Genomic DNA, 22,362 nt, shown 5'->3' on the forward strand with positions numbered 1-22,362 from the left:
GAGACTACCTATAGGAAACTGAGTAAATTAGATTTAGATAGATTAATTAAAACAGTGCATGCAGAACTATATGACATGCTGATGTGTGGCATTATTGACAATGATTTATATAAGTATTTTTTAATTGAGAAACCTGTGATACCAACCATTAGAGGTCTTCCTAAAATACATAAGACCATGGTTAATCCTCCCCTTAGACCAATAGTATCGGGTAGAGGCTGGTTGACAGAGACTATGTCAATTTATTTAGAGAAGAAATTGAGACCTATAGTAGACTCTACGGAATCTGTATTATGTGACACAAAACAGTTTTTAGAAACCTTAGCACCCTTTAATGAATATAAAACTATAGGAGAGTTGGATTATATGGCGACACTGGATGTGGTGTCTCTATTTACCTGTATCCCCAATGAAATAGGTTTAGATTTTATAAGGTTATATTTGATTAGCAAAGGGTTAAATAATAGTCAGGTTATAAGGATTACGATGTTGTTAGAAATGGTTCTTAATTATAATGTGTTTACATTTGACAGTGAATATTATCTTCAGACTAAAGGTGTAGCCATGGGCACCTCGTGTGCTAACTCTTATGCTAATCTTGTGTTAGCCTATTGGAAGAGTGCCTATGTTTTGGAACATCTGATTTTTTCTAGATATATTAAATGTTATAAACGTTTTGTTGATGACGTTTTTTTGTTTTGGGGAGGTGATCTAGAAAGTTTAGAAGATTTTGTTACCTATATAAATGGAACTACTACATTTCTTACACTAACTAGCACAGTTTCACAGGATAAAATAGACTTTCTAGATGTCACACTTAGTAAATGTGATGGCGTTTTTGAGACAAAAGTGTTCAAGAAACCATGTAGGAGAAATGCTATCCTACATAGGAGCAGCATGCACCCGCCACATGTACACAGGAATATTGTCAGGAACCAAATAAAACGTTGTTCACATATAACTAGTGATGATCAAGTTTTTTCTGACACAGTTGTAGCTATAGAACGTGATTTTATGGATAGAGGTTATCGTAGTAATGATCTTCATCTAATGGATGACATGGAACGTGAGCAGACGGGACTACCATATATTAAAAGGAATGGAAATACCTATAAGCGACCTAATGAGAAGAAAGGAGATAGAAGAAGGGTAGTTATTCCTTTTACTAATAACACATCCATTGTCGATATTATTATGAGACATTGGAACATCTTGCAATTGGATGATGATATTAAGGATTTGGTTGGTGAGAGACCGGCCTTTAGTTATAAAAATACTAAGTCCCTCAAACGTTTGCTTTGTTACGATAAGGTACCTATAAATAAGGTCACTTCACAGAGGAAGGGCACATATGCTCTCGTACTTGTAATCAATGTGGATATATAATGAATTCCAATGTATTTATACATCCTGACACTGGTGTCAGATATGAATTCAATGAATATGCAGATTGTAGATCGAGGCACGTGATTTATTTGGCTTCTTGTAAGAAGTGTCAATGTTTCTATGTAGGTAAGACTAATAGGACATTGAGGGAAAGAGTTAGGGAGCATCTTTATGCTATCCACAGGGAGAATGAGAGAAACGCCCTGGCTAAACACACTCTGCAGAATGATATTACACATGTATTTAGATTCATGGTTATAGGACAGTTGTTAGAGACAGAGAGGTTAGGCAATATTGGAAATAAAACAGAAAGAACGGAGGCTAGGTGGATAATTAAGCTAGCTGCTGATAACGGTCATGGTCTCAATGATAAGTTATCATTGAAACCATTTTTATTGGATAGGCCATTTAAACATTAAGTTATCTAGTATATTTATATGCTTAGTGTGTTTTTATGTTTTTATATGTGTTTTTATGTATATTTTCTGTACATATTTAATATATTATTTTTGTTCTCTTGTGCCTTTTAAAGTAAATGATGTAATTTTATTTGGAACACATGTGACATGAAAAAGGTGTTTTATTGGTGCATCACATACATTTAAATGGTTTGAGTTTTCTTTGTTCTGTTAAAGTCTGATGAAGCATTCTATGTAACGTGAAAGCGCTTACTTTTCGAATAAAGAGTTTTTATTTCTACGTTTGTCTACCTGGTTTGCTTCGATAGTTGTGGCGTATTCACCTCCTTTGTTTTGGATTGTTTCTTGCTTTTTGAGGTGATACCTTACCCTGTACCTGATCTTGTTTCTGAGATACATACTATGTATGACGATTCCCCCTATCACCAAACATAATATGCATGATGACTCCCCCATCACCTTACATTATATGCATGATGACTCCCCCTATCACCAAACATAATGTGCAAGATGATTCCCCCTATCACCTTACGTAATATGTTTGAGAGGCTGACTGGTTTACAGTCATTAGAGACTATGAAAGGTCCTCCATTGTGAATTGCCTGCTTCCAGATATCTGGGATGAGAATATGTGTAGGAGAATGCACTAGGCTACTCTGGATGTGCAACGTGGGCTTCCTGCTATCTCATCTAGACCAATGAAAATGGCATTTCTGAGTTGACTGAGTGCAGAGGTGACCATTCTGGATGCAGTTTTGGGTAGACCCATGTTTCCTTTAGTGGACTGAAATTTGCTCCACCACCCTATGCTAGTTGCTAGCTACATTTGCTGGCTCTGTTATGGTGAAATCATTTTGATACCATTTTGTTCTTGTTTCTTTCACTTCATTTTTCAGATGGGATTGTGGGAAGCTTTACTATTACTACAAGATATAGATGCCAATTTTCACCTCCTATGAAGCTTTACTTCTTTTGATTGTTTTGGAGAATTCCTTCAGAATGAAGTTTACCAAACCTAGTGCAACATGGTAAAGGTTAAGTTTGAAGGCTTTGTATACTCTTTGCTACTGGCTTAACAATATGTTGCATTTGTATCTTCACTATTTAGTTTATTTCAGAATTTTCTAATATATTCAGTTGGGGATGAATTTATCAATTCAGTTATTTCAAGGGAACAGACAACCACAAATGATTAACCAACAAGTTGTCAGGGGTTTATTCACAGTCCTAGTTAATTAATGCAATGTGGTTGTTGAAGGCAGCATACTCACATAACCTTCATCCCAATGGATCTCTATTTATGTGTTTCTTTGCCTTATCTTTAACAGCAGATTTCACCTTCCTAATAAACCATGCTGATCTCATCCTTCATTTTGCCTTTCAATTGGCTTATGTCCTGTAACCCAAAAACAGCTCCCTTTATTACATTCCACAGCGCCTTCATTCATGTGTTGTCCTCCCACTAACCGGGACCCTTGCCTATTAACTCCATTATCTTTTTATGGTAGTGCCCTTTTAGAATTCCAGATTCTGGTACCTCTTTCAAGGCCACTATGAACAATGTCATTACATGGTCATGGCTTGCCAGTAAACTCCTAAAACTTGCATCTGCACAGGAATAAATTGAGAACTGTCTCCTTCATGGTTCCAGCCATTACTGTCTGTTCAAATATCTTGGTCATGCTTAAGTACTGCACTATTTTAAGCCACCCCAGGCAGATGACATCTACCATCATAACTACTTTCTTCTTACCTGCCACCCTTTAATCCTGTCCTTAACCAACTTGTCATTTTTGGCAAATGCACTAGGTATTGTGTAGAGAGTATCACTATAGCAACTTAACTCTTTGATCCAGGTAGCTTTCCTTCCGAGACGCTGATGGTGTGTTTTTCCCTTCCTTTCCTCCATTTTCTCCATGTTCCATCTCTCCCTCTTCTATAAACTTTCACTCTGATCCTTCCCTGGGATATACCGATACACGTCTGCTATCCTTGCCTGCCATATCATTCTTAAAAACACATATCCTAGGACTTCCATGTCTTATTCTCACTCATTATTGATGTTCAAAATTTTACTTTTAATAATCCTCTCCTCACTATTAGTCATCAGTCCTTCTGGGTTACTCATGTCCTGGGGAGGTTTCTGATATCCCAGAGTTCACCATGACACACACACGCACACACACACACACACACACACACACACACACACACACACACACACACACACACACATGCACACGGGTTTCCCAGGACAGATTACTGAAACCTCTCCAGTACCCACAATAGAAGTAGGTGGGGCTGGTAAATCATGTTATTTGCAGATGATGTCTTCCATGCCTTGCATGATGTCTGGGACAAACATATTGGTGTAAGCCCAGGAACAAGCTTTGTAGGCTACCACTTCTCTTTCTCTCTCTCACTATCACGTTTGCTCCATGCTCTCTATCTACTTCTCTTCTCACCTGAGTACCTTACTACCAGCTCTTGACTCTCTTGGTTTCAAAAGAAACATGCAGTGAGGAGCAGAGTCAAAGACTACTGCACTGCAGGTAGATCAGAGCCACATTGCTACCCCTATGCACCTCCCTAGTAAGGTAGTCCCTGCCTTTATATACTTCTCACTGCCTGGGGAATGTACCCTATCTCCCATTTCTTCACTGCAGCATTGGCATCTCCGCAAATGATGCTGTTGGGAGGTGCATGCATAACTAACCCCTCCTTCTTTCATTAATTTCCTCCTTGTCCCTACCTCTTTCCTCTACCATGCATCCAGCATATGTACCTGTACCTGCTTGTCCCTCTCTTCTCCTGCCTTGTCTGGCATCTCCCGTCTGTGTACTCCATTGCTTTCATTTTGCCCTCACTCTCTTATTCCCTTTTTGTCTCTATATTGCTTTCCTTATGAATTTTGAGCTCCCCTCTATCCTCCTTATTATTTACCAGTGTCCTCCAGTCCTTCATTCTCTATGTCCCTGGTCTGCTTCCTCAATCTCCTATCAATTTATGATATCACATGTGATGATGAAGATGATGATGACGACAACGAAGATAGTAATAAAAAAGCAATAATAATAATAACAGTAATAATTTCTAAGACAGGGAATTAGCAAGGGCATGCATGTGCACACGTGTGTGTGCTTTCGTGCGTGCGCGTGTGTGTGTGTGTGTGCGCCTGTGTGTACATGCGCACGCACATGTGTGCGTGCGTGTGCATGTGTGTGCGTGTTTGTGTGTGCCTGTGCGTACATGCGCAAGTGTGTGTGTGTGTGTGTGTGTGTGTGTGTGTGTGTGCTCTTCCATGCCTTTTAAGACAGAAGAAAGAGAATTTCAATACAGCTTTTAGCTATATTATGAAGTATGAGTCATCTAAAGCGAATAGATGAATTCTTGCTTTCTTGCTGCCAAATCAAGTAATTCTTTCTCTATAAGTCTCTGTAACTTCAGCATGAAAATAATCATATGGGACAGGCTGAGGTGTACAACCCCTCCCCCAATATGGTAGAACAAAGGAGCATGCTGCCCCACCCTGAACTAAAAATATTAGCAATAATGCACTGTTTGACTCAGAGAAGGCAACATTAGAACAGTTACTGTAAGTAACCTAAATGTTGAAGTCATGCTTACCAGATTTGGGTCCTTAAATCCCTTTAGTTTAACTTTTAGAATTAGGAAAATAATATTAGCCAAACAAAAAATGAACTAGGACACTGGGTTCTCTTCTGAAACTCTGATAAATATATCCTAAATTAATGACATTTATAGCAGAAGCAAACAGACACAGCACCAATACAAAGTGAGCTCAGAACTTCAGTTCCCATCAGAATAAGGACAAAAATGATTATATGGAACACAAGACAGCTTACCTCCATCCAGTCGATGAACATCGCCACATCCTGTCCCACGAGCTGCGTGTACATAGCGGAAGTTGGATAGTGTTGCTGTGCTCGGGACAGCCAGTCTACGACAATAACATTTGAATCCGGCTCTCTCTCGTACAGCGCACTAACCAGCTTGGGAATCCAGCTTTCATACATTCCTGTCACCTGCAGGAAAAATACACAAGCTTATGATGGTGCAGCTTATAACAGTTAATAGTTATCTAAAAAAATTCTCATTCTTGGACATGACTGTATAACACACAGCTCTGCAAATTTAATGCATTTAAGTCACAAAATCACATGCAGAATTTATATAGTTTCAGTACAGATCCAAGCCTGATTCAACGCCACATTTTTTTTAAAAAATAGATAGCTGTACCAAGTCAGAAAGTCCATATTAATCATCTAAAAGCAACAGAAGTGAGAAAATGTTACGCATAACACAGCTATAATCAAACTTTAGTTTACTCTTAAAACATTTCTGCAGCTTAGCATGCAACAAAATAAAATACTACAACAGAAGCAGCCATAATCAAGAAATTAAAGCATTAATATCAATTAACTACTATAATGAGGGAGCCGGAAATTACCAATCAGTATTTTAAACAACTGCACCACTTTCAGAGAATTGCCACAACTACTTTAATTGTACTGCTGTCGATTAATGAAAGGCCCTTTGAACCTTAAGATAAAATGCCTGCTTTTCAAACTAATCTCTATTCTTTTTAAAGTCTAATAATAACTAATAAATTATAATATTAAGGAGGTGTAAACACACGTATTGTCACTTCCTGGGAGGTTATTTGCATTTACCAGCACTCATGACCTTGCAAGACTCCACCAATTTTTTTTTTCTTTGCTTGCAGCTGACCATCTGTTTACCGGGTCTACCTAACACACCCAAGTCTTCCTGGGCTAACTACAACTGTAGCCCTGGATCAGTGATGAAATCAAGACTGCCACTGAAGCATTATGCTACATATTGGGGAGTGTTCCCTAAATCCTATTCCTTTGGAAATCTCTGGCAGCTATGTGAATGCTGCCCTTGGGAGGTGTATGTGTGCTTCCACATGTTAACAGCGTCCTAACTGAGGAACTCACTGTTAGCCAGGCCCATATACTACATACTGTAGCAAGCCTTTAGGTTGCCTAACTCCCCCCAGGATGGGCGAGATGACATCAGCAACTCGCTTCCATCCTCTCCCATGCTGCTCCACCAGTGTCTGTACCACTAGTCGAACACCAATCGTCTGGGGAGCAGTAAAGGCTTCATCCTTCTTTGTTATAGGTCTGCGACAGTCCAATAGTTGCTATCTACAAATGCAGTTTACAGAATAATACAGACAAACTGCATTTAAATGGCACAAATGGCACATATAATTCCTCTTCTTGGACTGTCTGCAACCCTAGCTGTAATCACATAAGCAACGGGAGCACAAGAGGAGCAGACAAATCGATGGGATGTGTAGGAAGCCCTTCATTCTATACCTGTAACTCTTTTCTTCTAAGCTGTTATTTAAGGAGATTTGTGATAACAGATTTTACCAGAAATCAATACTATCAACTTAATGTTCCTAATCCACTCATTCTGCTGTACATGAACTATCATGCACATTAGCTTTAACGGGTTAGCTTATGACGAGTGGTGAGGCAATGAGTCACTACAACATATTTCATGATTTCATGTATTACATAGACCAGACTTTCACTTATATATATATATATATATATATATATAAAACATATATACACACAAACACACACACACACACATATGCATATCTACATATATTCCCAATGTTTCCCAATGATTGGACATTAATTGCACAAGTTTAGTAGTTTATGTAGGTTTTTATGAATGAAGAGTCTTTTTATGATTTTTTTTCCCCTACTTTTCTTACTACAGTAGTATCAAAGGTAAAAATTATTAAATAATTTTGTAGTACAGGTTCATTGTTTCAATGCATTTTTGCAGTATACTGAGCTTACATTGCGATTGTCACTTATATTTTCGTTATGCTTTTTGGTTAGTTTAGATTGTAAGATATAGGTCTAGTTTGTTGATAATGCTATTTTCTCATTGAATAGTTGTGGTAACTGTTTTATTTTGTTTTACATTATTTATATCAAGCTAAAGTTCAATCTGGCTGAGTTTGTGATAGCTCAGGTAGATGTAAGAGTTCCCATGTCATTTATCAGAAAAAGTAGAGCCCCTTTATTTAAAAAAAACATATTTTATATTGCATGTATATAATGTACAATATATACAATATGTACACTATTTAAAATTTTACAAAAAAACTCCAATTCTTCTCCATTAAAAATGAATAATCATTTTACATTATGTTACCCCACTCTAAGTTCCATAACTAAAATTTTATTTTTTTTACATTGCAGCTAAATCTAATTTTTCATTAAACATAATTTCCTTTACTCTTCGGTTTCAAATCAACCATATTATACAAAACATTTTTCTCAACTCTTTTTATATAGTTTCTACATATGTTCTTATAATATCCACATTCAATCATATCCATATTTAATTAATTCACCCTTTATGAACCCCTCTAAATAATTCAAATTCACAATCTTTTTCCATAAAGCTTTAATTCTTTTACGTCCTAAAAAATATGTTCACTAGTCCCAAAATCTTTACAATAAAGACAAGTTCTATCCTTTTAATTTTTGTGAGGCATGTTTGTTTTTTGCATGGAATTTTTGTAGTCAGTTTCCATAAGAAATCCTGACACTATAGCATATCCTTACATCTTCCCATTCTTGCTTGTATTGTTATAATTTTATCTTTATACAGCTCTTTTCATGGATATATACAAAAACACATATTCACCATGCTATTACACTATTGTGTTCTCTAATTTTCAATCTCATTAATTTTTATTTTCCAAAGTAAAATTTTGTCTTGATAATTGTTTATTTCATTATTAGATCATAGTGTCTTTCTTTTAAAGGGTGGCCATGGTGGTGCAACGGTTAGCATTGTTGCCTTACAGCAAGAGGTTCTCCAGTTCGATCCTCGGCTGGGATGCCTTCTGTGCGGAGTCTGCATGTCCTCCCTGTGGTTGCGTGGGTTTCCCCTCGGTGCTCCGGTTTCTTCTCACATCCCAGAGACATGCTGCAGTTGGATTGGGCACTCTAAATTGGCCCTAGGCATGAGTGCATGCATGTGTGTGCCTTCTGTGGAAGGTTGGGCTCTGGGCTGGCAACTCAAAACTCCACTGCCAATCATGAGCGGACAGGTGAACTGCTGTGCTGACCCCTAACTGGGAAAAGCCGAAAGAAGAAGTCTCTTTCTTTTAAAGTTCAAGAGATACAGCCATTCCATTTTATACACAAGTCTTAATATCTGTGTTCATAAAGCATCTTGATGCTTGTCATATTATTTAATATGCCCTATCATTCCTTCCAAGCCTAATCCCTAGCTTTCCTCTTTATTTATAAATAAACTTTTCACTTGCAAATAACTTATCACTCATTCCTTTACTATTTTTGTAAAAATAATAATATCATCTGATTATGATAACATAATCAGCATAGTTATCCCTTCAATACATATATAACTCATGTTCTCCATTTCTTTATTAATATGTGTAGAGATCACATTCATTACTAATGCAAATATTATGCTACTCAATGGACATCCTTGTCTTATACTCTTCTTGAGCATTATTTCTTCACTTAACCAACAATATAGTAATGTCTTAACTATATTTAACGTATAAACTGTAATATAATCCTTTCTTATCTTGTTACTTATGTTATACGTTTTGAACATTTCCCATAACACATTGTGTTGAAATGAATCAAAGGCTTTGCTTAAATCGCCTGCCATAATTGTTACTTGAACTTTTCTATAAAGAACATCATCTACTAATTCCCTAATTATTAAGAGCAATTCTTGCACTCTTTTTACTTTTATGCCATACATATTTCCATTTTTCTATTATTATTACCATTTTTCTATATAACTTTTGTATTCTTCACCTTAAAATAGTACTGTACCTAAATGTGTCACAATTTTACTTATCTGTACCTGAAGTTGCTAAAATGCTGCTTATGTGGAGCTTTTCTCCCTGGGCCTCTACTGAAAATGGACACATACCCAGTTAAGCCAGCCCGGTCAACAAATGTAAAATAAAATAAAAATAAAAATGTATAACCTTACTTATTTTATTTTCCATTCTTTTTTGTTAAAATTGTCTTAAAGATTTTATAGTCTGTATTATTTAGGACTATAGGTCCCCAATTTTGCATCTCATATTTATCCCCTTTTTTCCATAAAATGTAATTACTTCACTACACAATTCTTTCATTTAATGTCACTAGAAAACATTTTTGTGGGTGTGTGTTATTGTCATATTTTATGCATACAATACTCGATTCCATTTAAGCCTGCTGCATATTCTAAATTAACAACATTTAATATATTTTCTAATTCCACCAAATATTTATTATCTTGTTCTGAAAAAGTAGCTCCTTCCATTTTATTGTTAGTTTGTATTTTCTGTTCTTTAAAATTCTCTTTTATATGTTTTTCTACTATTTCCATGATCTTATTTTGTGTATTGTGTATTATACTTGATGGATCCTTCATTTTTCTCATAATACTGTTATTTTCTCAATTTACTCAAATATGGTACAATTTCCATAAATTACATATCTTTGCTTGTACAGTAAATATTTTATTTTTATTTTATTTAAGTTTATATATATATATATATATATATATATATACACACACACACACACACACACACACACACACACACACACACACACCCTTGTTCTTTGATAAAAAAAGTATGTGTTTTTTTTTCTAAGCTATAAAAAGTATCATTACTTAACTTCTTATATTTTATTTTTCTTCCTTTCTTTTTTCTTCTCCCATCATTTATAACACATTTTGTACTTCTGTTTAAAGCACAACCACCATTCTAATCAGTCCATGTAAAAAATATTTCATTTTTAGATCTTGCTATAAATTTAGTATATCAACTTTCCATTTGGCATCTCATTTAACTTCATTATTGTTTTATACCCTTTTCTACTCATATACTCCGTATTTCATTTTAACACAATCCAAATTTCCCAATTATCTGAAAAACCCATCATCAAAGCACTTTCATCTACTACTAATAATCCTGGTGAAATTAAGAAATAGTCTATTTCAGTTTTTTGTTCTCCTCTACTACAAGTCCATGTGCTCTTCTACTAGATTCGCAGTTGCCCATATTTTTTAACATCATAAACTTAATGTTTCTGCTGTCTTAGATTACAGTTAAAATCACCTACCACAATCATTTTCATATTTTTAGCCATTTATTGAATTATATTTTAAACATATCTTTCCCTCTATTTTTGTCACATATCCATAAATTGCAATAATTCTAAAAATATGATCTTTCCATCTTGCACCAAGAATTATTCTACCCATTATAACAAATGTAATATCTAATATTTGTATCATATATGTATATAGAATAGCTATCCCAAAACAAGTCTCTTTCCTTAAATTCCAAATGACATTTTCGCCACCATACTTTAGTTTGCAGCCTCTCTTCTTTCGTTAGGAATCTAGTATCTTCCAATATAATAATGTCACTACTTTGCTTTTTGTGCCAGCCAAGGATGGATATTCTTCTTAGTATTTCTTTAAACTATAAACATTTATTGCTAAGACTTTACAAGTAATAATGTCTTGTTGATATTATTTTTCATCCTTTCTCCTTTTTTCTTTTTCTCTCTTGTCCCCCCTTTTGCCAAAAGAATTTCTGTTTTGTTTATATCTTTACTGTGACTTAATCCTGACCCTTTCTCTTCTCCTCCTTTTTTATATTAAGTCCTTCACTCTTTATTATTTTGTATTTATTGTTCTCTTTGTAGGGTATTTATCGGCTCCTGGTCTATTTGTGTAGCTACTATCTCTGTTTCTATCTCAATATGTTCATTTACTTGACTCCGTTCTATCTGATTAGCTATCTCTGAGTCTATCTTACTTACTTACTATTGCTTCATATTCCAACCCTAAATGTCCCATTTTGTTACATTTATAACATCTTAACTCACAGTTCTTTATATCATATCCTATCTTTCCACAGATTAATAATCATGAAAAAAGAAAATGTTTTATCAACTTATCAGTTTTTCCACATAAAAAAACATGTTTTAGGATTCCCCCAGTATTTCACCATACCTTTGTCTCCTTCTTCGTTTATAATGCTTGGATTGTGCACAATATTTTCATTTTCAATTTTCAAAACCACATGACAATTCTCAGCCCAAGTACACAAACATCAATTACCATATACATTTGAAACATCTACTGCATCTTTCCATAATTTTGATAAATGTCTTTTTTAAGTCTCTTTGTTCTACTTCATTTCTGAATTGTATACGATTTTTTCTTAGTCTCTATAAAATGTTTTGAAAATATATAAATTCCAAGGCACACAGTTCTTTTTTCTCATATTCCCCTAGAAATGTTACCATCATTTGACCATTCTCAAAAATAATGTCACAATATTTCTCTTTATTTATATGTATAAAGGTTCTTACCTCATTGGCTTAAGTTCCTAAAGGTGTAATTACTTCATGCCATACTTTATATCTGTCCAATTCTCTGTCTTATTTACTCTCAGTTCATACTGAGAAGGGTTTTTTTCCTTGTACTTATTTCTTTTTTCTCCTGTTTCCCTTTTTCCGCTACTACCTTCACCATCTCTGGATGAGATTTTTTTCTTCACTGCAAACTCTTGTACTTGTAGAACATCCTCCTTCTGTGTCCTGTCCATTAATTGTCCTCAGGAAACATCTTTACCACTCCCCAGTTCACTCATGTTTGCCAAATCCATAAGTAACTCATCTCCCAACCCTCCCAACAACACATTCTTGTGATGCTTCTTCCTCACTAAAGAGATTCTGCTGAAAAAAAAATGTCTTCCAAATTGATCATAGGCACGACTGCTTTTTCCTGAATATCAGAACGTTGCTTTTGAAAAGGCTCAACTGCCTTCTCTTCCTCATTGCAATCTGCATCTTCCTCTCGCAAAAGCTCATCTGCCTTTGCTTAGCTCATAAGTGATTCCAATGTAGTCATGGCCACATTCTCTTTGCAAACAACACTTTTATCTTCTATATTAGAAGATTTATTAGTTTTCTTTACAAAATCCAACTCACAATTCACAAATAATTCCGTTTTTTTCTTTTCTTTTTCTCCCTGCTTCTCCGGGCTGCCACTGTGCCCAGAACGGAAGCAGGGAGTGTCATGTCAGTAGTGCTCCCTCGGCACAACAGCTGCAGAGTAGGGCAAGTTCCTTGATATCCTAGCCAAATGTCCACTAGTTGATATAAATACCACCTTGAGTCTCCCCTGAAAAGAGGCTAAAAGCCTAGTACAACTAACATGGTCAAACAAAGGATAAGTAGCTAGATAAAGAGATGAACAGAGAGATAGACAAAACATTTTCTGCAGAGTATGAGCTATGTGCTTTATCACACCCTTCATCTAGGGTCTACTGTTAGAAAACAAATACATTATATGGAACATGTGGAGTCTGTAGTGTGGTACATGAAATATCTTGTACTGTACATTATGCCAAGGGCAAATTCTAGATTTTAGTTTTCAAGATTTCAAGATTTCATTCTTTCAGTTTTCAACCCTGTGAGGTGCTCTATACCCACAAACACACAAAGACAGACAGACACACACACATTCAAATGACACTAAGACATTTGTTCACAGTTGATTACTGTTCTATATATGTATTCATAACAGAAGATACAGCTTTCACTGCTTTTGTACATACTGTCCATCCATGGATAACCACAAACGTTTTGGAGCTGGAATTGAAATTGCACTGTGTAATTGTATCTTCCTGGCCAGGAACTAGGTGACAGACATCCTCTTCTGGCTCTTCCAATGTACGCACAGAAAACTTCGTCTGGATTTCACTAAATCGTTTAACATTTTTTGTTTCTTCACCTACAAATAGCAATGGAATTATTAAATAAAAAGTCATCACTGTTAGAAAGCATATGCATTTTTTATTTGTAAAATAAATTACAAAATGTATGGCACACTAACACACAGACAGGTAATAATTTGCTTCTTCCTTCATGGCAAGCAGATTAGATGTTTATTTCAGTCCTGCATATTATAATGCCATCTGCAAACCATACGTAATAAAATGTAGTCAAAAGGTGTGAACTTACCATAATGGCAGATTTGATAGAGCAGGTCCATTCTCTGTAGCAGAATGATTAAAATCCACAGTTATTATGACCTCTCTCAAGAAAAGCTTTCCCAGGCTGTCTTGCACCCTCTTATTATCCCACAATGTACTACAGTGTCTTGCCTCTCTGAATTAGAAATAAGCCATATGAAGCACGGCTAATAGTAAACTAAGGCTGAAGCCATGGTCATCAAATGAATGGATAAATGAGTAGGTACGGTACACAAAAAAGATCTGCTCATCTAGATCTGTCATTACGGTAAGTATGTAAGTTTTGTATCTGGAGCTCCATCCTCTGTAACAGGAAAGAGACCCAAGCTAATCCACCTGTGTGGACTCTCATATAAGAACATGACCCAAATGATGGGGATTCCAAAGGAAGGATGTGGACTTGAATGTCATGGTGGCTTACAGTCCCTTTCAGGGATGTAAACAGAAGACCAAGTAGCTGCTGCACAAACATTTTCAATGACTACATTTCTAGAGAAGGCTACAGAGGAGGCCAATGTTCTAGAAGAATGAAACTCTGGAACACAAGGAAGTGGCTTAGTCTACTTAGTGCAACCAAATTTTATTAACTCAAGTAGCCAGCTGGCTAAAGTCACATTTGATTCTTTTTCAAATTGGGAAAAAAGATAATTAACTTAGTTGTCTTTACAGACAGCTTTTTGTTTTCAATACAAACTCTTAACAGACAATGCATATCCACACAGTGGAAGAAATCCTCTACACGACTGGAGTACTGAAGGGAAAATATGAGAACGTTATTAAGCTCATATATTCAGAAAGGGTTAATCCAGACACTGACCTTGTCATAGTGAAAAAAAGTATGGAGATTCCACAAAGAAGGCCTGTAACTCTCCTGCCAAAAACAATGATAAATCAGTAAAATACGTCAAGTCCATAGATGCAGTAGGCATCAGTGGAGACATGGCTACCTTATCTAGTCCTCAATACAAATCCCAGCATGCTACCAGGTTCCTTATGTGAGATCTCAGTAAGAATGTGTCTTTAAGAAAAGATGGCGCACTTTTAGTTGGTTAACAAAATAATTAATATAAAAATCAGTATTCCACCTAAATGCATTTTGATAAAATAATAACTAAGTCTCAAAGTCAAAAAAGGGCCCATTAGAATTATGGTTTCTGCAAACAGAACATTGTCACTGTCTTGCAGAGAAGGATAATTTGTAAACTCCTATTCAGGGAAGAAAAACCAGGTGGTTAACTTGGCGGAATGTATGTCTGGGTGTGACTTGCCTGACAAGTGGGTCAGGAGTGTCCTGCTCAGGTGAAATAGAACAGGGTTTTCCTGGATGTGAGGCAAAGAAGGGAGAACCATATTTTGCCATTGCCGATACGGAGTTATGAAAATAAACTCTGGAGTTGTGCTGTTTGACTTTCTGTTTGAACTTCAAAGAAAAAGGGGGAAGTGTAGGAGTCAAGGTGACAATTTCTGGATAACAACAGCATCCATGGTGCATCTCCCATGGATGAGGAAAATGGTTGGAAAGGGAAGCAGAGGTCACAGCAAAGCTTGCCCCAATGTTGGATAAAGGTTTGAGCCACTAAGGGGCTGAGGGACACCAATGATGGGAATGTTTGAGCCACTGAGGGACTGCAGAGCAACTTACAATGCATCAGAAGTTTGGCTGATCTGTCTGCTACAAAAATTGGACCCCCCCCGCCAAATGAAGCTGGCTACCACCAGATGAATACTGCCCATTCTCAGACTGTGACATTTTGGTGAAAGGAGTATAAAGTGTTCCTCTTTGTTTGTTGATAGACCAGGCCACAGACAGACACAACCATTCCCATCTTATTTGACTGGATGGCAATCCCTGGGGGGTAGTCCAAGAATGATTATAGGGTCAAGAGAATTACCCTCATTTCCAAAATGAACATCTCTGAAAGCAACTTTACACGTAAACAGACATCTTGAGCCATCTGTGCACTGTAATTCCCTCTGCATCCTAGGACTGTCACATGACTGGTGACTTCCAATGGAATGGGTAACTAAAAGAGGGGAAGATGCATCCAGCACTGTAGATGCTTCCTGTAGGTCTTGAAGATCCAGACTAGGTGGGACATCAGATCTGTACTCTGAGACTACTGCAGCACACAAATGTAGCATCTTGCTTTGAGAACCCTGTGAATCATGGCGGCCATAACACCCAGTACTTTAAAACATAGACTTTTGGGGAAGTTAGAAGTATAAATACTTTTACTTGTAGAAAGTGTAACCTGTCAGGTGGAGACACACCACACATGCTATTATTTCCAAGCTGTTTAATGCAAGCAGCTGAAAGGAATGAGCCGTGATTTCACAAAGTTAACTATAATTCATGAGGTGTGAAATAATATGATTAGAGACTGCTATGCTGTAACCAGATCATAAATACCTGATGGAGTTAGCAGCCAGTATATTAGGCATGGGAACACTTTGGTTCATTCCAGCTTCTGGTGGGCTGCCACAGAAAAATGCATTTAATGAACACTCTGGGTCCTAATATACTTCCAAACAGAACAGCCTGGAATGGGTAATAACTGACTCCCATCCAGCAGTGAAGAAACTTCCGAAATTCCTGCAAGATATTGATGTCACTGCAGGCATCCTGGAGGATTTGTCCGGTCTTCTTCAGATAAGCAGCCAAGGAAGATCTGACCGAACAGTCACCATGTGTACAGTTTCTTTAGGGAAAAAGATTGCTTAAGACTCTGAGGTCTAGTATTGGCCTGAGGTCCTTGGTGTTTCCAGTAAAACTGATTTGTAAAATCCACATTCCCTTCTTTTCTACACATCCCTATTGGAGGGTATTTTTGAGCTGTGGATTTCTGTTCTCGGTGATTGTTTTTGTGGTGGTGGATGTCTGGCAAAGAGTTCAGATTGTGGGCTTGGACTTGTGAATTTTGCATCCTCTAGCTACGGCTGTACTAACACACCTGCCCTTGATGATTACTTTCCAGACAGGAAGGTGGAGATCCAGATGGTCCCCAAACCGTCTCCAGAATAGGACGATCACCCAAGGCCTCCAGACTGTTGCTGTTGACTACCTGTGGGTGGTCTATGGCTGTCTGAAGTTTGCTGAGGTCACTTTCCTTGGGGACTGCAACCTCTCACTGGGCATTGCTTCCCCCTCCCCTCCCCCAAAGACTGCTGCTGGTTCTTTTGCTGCATACCCCACCACAAACATATTTCGCACTGGCATCCAACATATCCTTCAAAAGGCCCTTTGGGGGTGCTGTAACATTGACCGCAGTAGTTCTGGGGAGTTCTTCTTACTCTCCATACTTTTTTCATGTCTGAAAATACTTGGACTTTTAAAAACAGAATACAGAAATGCCATCTTAGTGTCCTTGTCTGTCAACCCAACCCAGGTACACGTGCACACAGTAAGTTAGTGCCAGATCCTTTGGTTCTAGCTACAGCCTAGATGGTGCTGTCAGTAGCCTATATCATGAGGTTGATCACTGTAAAGACAGTTAATGAATGGATCCATCTAGGAATTGTGTTGTGGCTCATTCCATTTCAGAGCTCGCATCTTGGATATCCACTGTATGAGCTAACTAATTCACAGGTAATGTCAAATCACTTCCACACACTGTCTGGCAAATGAACTACAGGGGAAGGGGGAATCTGAGTCTTCTTGAGGACAATTGCAGACACTAGGGTGTCTGGCTTGCACATCTCTGACCACAAATTCCATTCTCTAGGTAGTCACAGGATATGGTCAGTCTTTCATATACAGCAGTCAACATGCCAGGGCTTTTTCAAGCAGCATTAGTAGCCAATAAATGTTCAGAAATGGAAGACTATACAAAGTGGTTGGGCTATGCCCCTCCTGATACATCATTTCCAGGATTTTCCTAAATTTGGAGTTTTCTGGGGGCTGCTGGATAATCTGTATTTGCCTTGTCATCATGATCAGCTATTTGCAGCTGAGTAGATGAATTCATGTGCTTACTCTTGCATGCTACTCTCCTCAGGACTTTCACAGACGAAGAGTCCAAAGACTAGGAAAAGGCACATCTGGGAAGTGGACTCATGCTGGAGGACTGCAAAAGGCCTTGTGTCTGTCTGTCCTGCTGTATGACAGGTGACATTACGGAAGGCCCAGGCAGAGGTATTCAGTGCTAAACCTAGATATCAGTATCGAACTACATACGGCACCTGGAGAAACCAGAGCAATGAGGAGTGTCGAACTAAATATGGCACATGGAGAAACCAGCGTAATGAGGAGTGCTGATGTGTGGCATTGAAACAGATTCACCACTCAGACAGTTGGCACAGAAAAATCCCTAGGCCAAGCGCAATGAGACTGATGCTGATTTCAAACAGCAGAATGTAAACAACAGCACTGACATAATGTGTTCAACCACAAACACTAAAAGCATCATCTGACTTTATTAATTTTTCATCTACATTAAATATTGAACAGTTCGTATTGAAATATGCAGCTCACCAGTTATGTAAGCTACTATTCATGACAGTCTAGCATAGTGACATTCACTGTGATATCTTTGGAACCAAATTTTAACTTTTGTTTATTTGGCTTATTTATACATTCAGTGCAAGGTCGTGAGTGTGTGTGTGTGTGTGTGTAGCTAACTCATATCTATGCATGTTATTTTTTTGTATTGTTTATGCTGTTGTTTATCTATGTTGCTCTTGATTTTGTACATATCCTTTTGATCTTGAATCTATTCATAATTGTGCTTCTGCGCTCATGTCATGGCTAAACAGGGTCTCCATTCCAGCCTGCTTATCTGGTCAACAAAGAATAAAATAAAATAAAAATCTGCACCATCAATGTCCTGTGGAGACTCAGTGTCAACAACATCAACACCTGGAAGCAGATGCTAACACTAAAGTCACAGGCATTGATACACCTGGAAGCAGATGCTAACACTGAAGTCACAGGCATTGATGCCCCTGGAAGCAGACACTAACACTGAAGTCACAGGCATTGATACACCTGGAAGCAGACGCTAACACTGAAGTCACAGGCAATGATACACCTGGAAGCAGACACTAACACTGAAGTCACAGGCATTGATACACCTAGAAGCAGACGCTAAAACTGAAGTCACAGGCATTGACACACCTGGAAGCAGACACTAACACTGAATTCACACGCATTGATACACCTGGAAGCAGACGCTAACACTGAAGTCACAGGCATTGATACACCTGGAAGCAGATGCTAACACTGACGTCATAGGCATTGATACAGTTTCTGTCACTGACATTTGCATACTGTGGGTTGTGGCTAGTATCCTTGGGACCAGTTTTCTATATCAAGGTGCAGGTAAAATTCACCTCTAACATGCCCAACCGCTCACACCACTGCAAAGCTATCTCAAACCTGTCCTAGCTTGAATTTCACCACTATCTCTATAATACTCAGTTAACACTTGCTCATAAGTTAATTTTCAAACCTGATAGCTGTCCTGCACTACAGTCTGTCTCAAACACATACACCCCAACTAGAACCCTCCAGTCTTCTGAAAAGTCACTTTTAAATGTAGCTAATCCCATCAAAAGAGCAGGACAATGACTTTATTCCTTACAATATTGCCAAACTATGGAATAGCCTTCCTTCATATATTACTCAACTCGACTCCCTAATAGCCTTTAAAGCTGCACTATAAACCCACTATTTAAATAATCAATATCAGGCAAGGCAAGGGCAGGGGTAGCTGTTATCATCAAAGGTTCTTAGCAAAAAATTAGCAAGACTTCCTGTTGGGTCCAATGTCAGACAAAACAATAATGTGACACTTGAAAGCCTAAAACAGTGGTGAAGACACAAGCTTGACCACCTTAACATCTACATTTTAAAAGGATCCCTCTATATTTTTGTCCTAACTTCAATACCTACACAGTAGAAAGATGAATGGTGGAGTCTAGGGTACCCGAGTGCTTGTTTTTAGCAGGTGGGGAGCTAACTATCTTGTAAGTAGTCAAGTCTGAAGAAGTATCGAGACTGAGGAAGATGAAGGGTGTAGACCCGAAGAGTTTGATGACTCTGAACCATCTTTGCCTGAAGGCCTGTTGTACAAATGTAACTTTAACTGATAACTATGTTTTTAATAGCTGCAAATTGGTCACTTCGCAATATTATGGTCTTCATCTAGGCAGATGGCATAGACCTCATGTCAATCCTACACAGAAATTTTCGTTCCACAGACACACTTTCAAAAAGAATGGTGCATAGAAGAAATTGGAAAAAGCTTTTAAAAATCGGGGACAAAAAAGTGGAGAAAAAGAATTCCCAGATTAGGAAGAAATGTATAATAACCATTTGAAACTGTTTTTAGAAAGTACAAAATTGACAAGGTGCCCTATACCTAAAAAAAGAAAAAGTAACTTTGAGAAGAGAATCCCACAAAAAATATCAATATGCCAAAAAGGATAAATCAAAAGAGTGAAGAAAGATAAAGAGAAAGAATAAGTAAGCTCACTTATGAATACTTTAAAACCTTGACATTTTTTTTCAAACAGCAACTGACAGCCTGAAAGCATTTAAATCAGCCAAGCTGAACAATGTTGATGAAGGTCTGGAAAAACAAGTCACTGTGGTGCATTATGGGACAGCAAAGAGTTCTGAATAGCCCAAGAAAATGTACCTGCTGAGTGGCCTCAATGCCTGTCTGCCTGCCTTAGTCCTGCTGTTACACAGAGGATAGGTCTCCTGTTACGAGAAAGGTGAACACATTCAGTGTTCAATATTTTTCAAAATGAAACTGCACTAACATATTTAGCACAAATAAAGAAATGTAATGACAAACAGCACTAGTAAATACTGCACTGGTAGACTGTAATTAAAATACATTTAGGTCGGAAAAGTCATATCTGGCACAAAGGCTGGTGCACTTTCATTGCCACCCTAATTATTACAAGCACTTAAAGCAGCATAGTGGCTATAAGTGGAAATTATTTAGTTAATGCTTTGCTATACAATTTATCTATACTTGTATATGTGAGTTGGCTGTCTCTTTCTTTATGGGATAAAGCAGAACAAAATAGCTTTCCCTCTGCTGCTAAGAGATCTCCATGACCACCACTTTGGCTTCCAAGTATATGGCCCATAAGCCCTTCTCACTGGCTGTTGTGAACTCTATAGAAATCTGACTTTCCAGGATTCCAGGAGAGTACAGGGATAGCACAGTGGAGGTCAATTATGGAAGGATACAGTTATTAGACTAGGGAGCAAAAGGAACTTTAAAGAAAGAAAAGATGTGAGATGGAGTTTAAAATCTTCTCTTATTACCTGGAAAAGTAGCATATGTAAACAGCTGAGAAAGGGTTGCCTATAAAGAATCTTCTTTTTACAACATAATAAAATGTGTGGACATGGGGTTTGTGCTTTTCACTCAACTTTTGAAACTGTGAGACAAAATTGTAAAAATGAAATCTGGAGGTAAATGTTCTTGCATCTGAGTTGCGGTGACTTGTGGTTAACTAATGTTGGAGATGCTGAGGGCAAAGAGGTTGTGTGACAAAGCCCACCACATAAAATGGCGGGTCTATATTAAAAGCGTGAAAGCCCTAGTCACCGAATACTAAAACACTGACGCATATTCCGTGAATACACCGAGCACCCTAAACCGCGAAATTCAAAAACTCAAACTGTCATAGTTGTCCCACCCCACCGCCCGCTACATAATACCTACCCAAACAAACTAAATAAACCACATACATACACTAACCAAAACCCTACTTCTAACCCTAAACTAAACCCTACTTCTAACGCTACACTAAATCTTGCATATACCACCATATATGCACTTACCTTAACCCGCACCCTAACCCTAAGGTCCGTAACTATCGCACACTTACCTTAAGAAGCTATACCCAAAGAAACTAAATAATCCACACACATACACTTAACAAAACCTTACTTCTAGCCCTACACTAAATCTCACATACATTACCATCTATGCACTTACCTTAACCCACACCCTAACCCTAAGATCCGTAACTATCGCACACTTACCTTACAGAGCTATACCACAGAAGGGCCAACCATGACGATTCAACGTTTCAGATTTCGTGCATCAGGACGATCAATGTTTTCGTGGTTCGATGAAGATGTGTCGGTGTTTACGTATTCGGGTAAGTACACCTTCGAGCTTCTAATATAGACCCATAATGGCTACTGAAAGTTTTTTCTTGACTGTTCATAGTTTCAGTTTTGGCATATTATTATAAAGCAGAACAATCATTTCTATAATTTACTATGTCTTAGTTTGGTTGACAATGAAAAGCTCTTCATTACATCTACTTGATGTGTAAGAAAGTAAGCACTTATGTTGTGACATTCCATGATTCATATCCTCAGAGAGGGCTAACAAGTCATGCAAAATGAATGCCTTTCATTATAGACTGCATTCTAGGTATTATAGACTGCATTCTAGGAACTCA

The 22,362-nt window shown here is 37.6% G+C and overlaps 1 protein-coding gene across 1 annotated transcript in view; it reads right to left on the reverse strand.

The window, feature by feature from the left end:
• LPL (lipoprotein lipase) overlaps positions 1-22,362 on the reverse strand; it is a 163,027-nt gene that overhangs the window by 113,503 nt on the left and 27,162 nt on the right. The window contains exons 2-3 of the mRNA XM_044090718.1: positions 13,510-13,685; positions 5,672-5,851 (exon numbers count right to left, since the gene is read on the reverse strand). Coding sequence (XP_043946653.1) covers positions 5,672-5,851; positions 13,510-13,685 — 356 coding nt within the window. The remainder of the gene's footprint in view (positions 1-5,671; positions 5,852-13,509; positions 13,686-22,362) is intronic.

The sequence above is a fragment of the Protopterus annectens genome, chromosome 13.part0 (genome assembly GCF_019279795.1).
Source record: "Protopterus annectens isolate FY-2018-M chromosome 13.part0, PAN1.0, whole genome shotgun sequence".
Taxonomy (NCBI): Eukaryota; Metazoa; Chordata; order Ceratodontiformes; family Protopteridae; genus Protopterus; species Protopterus annectens.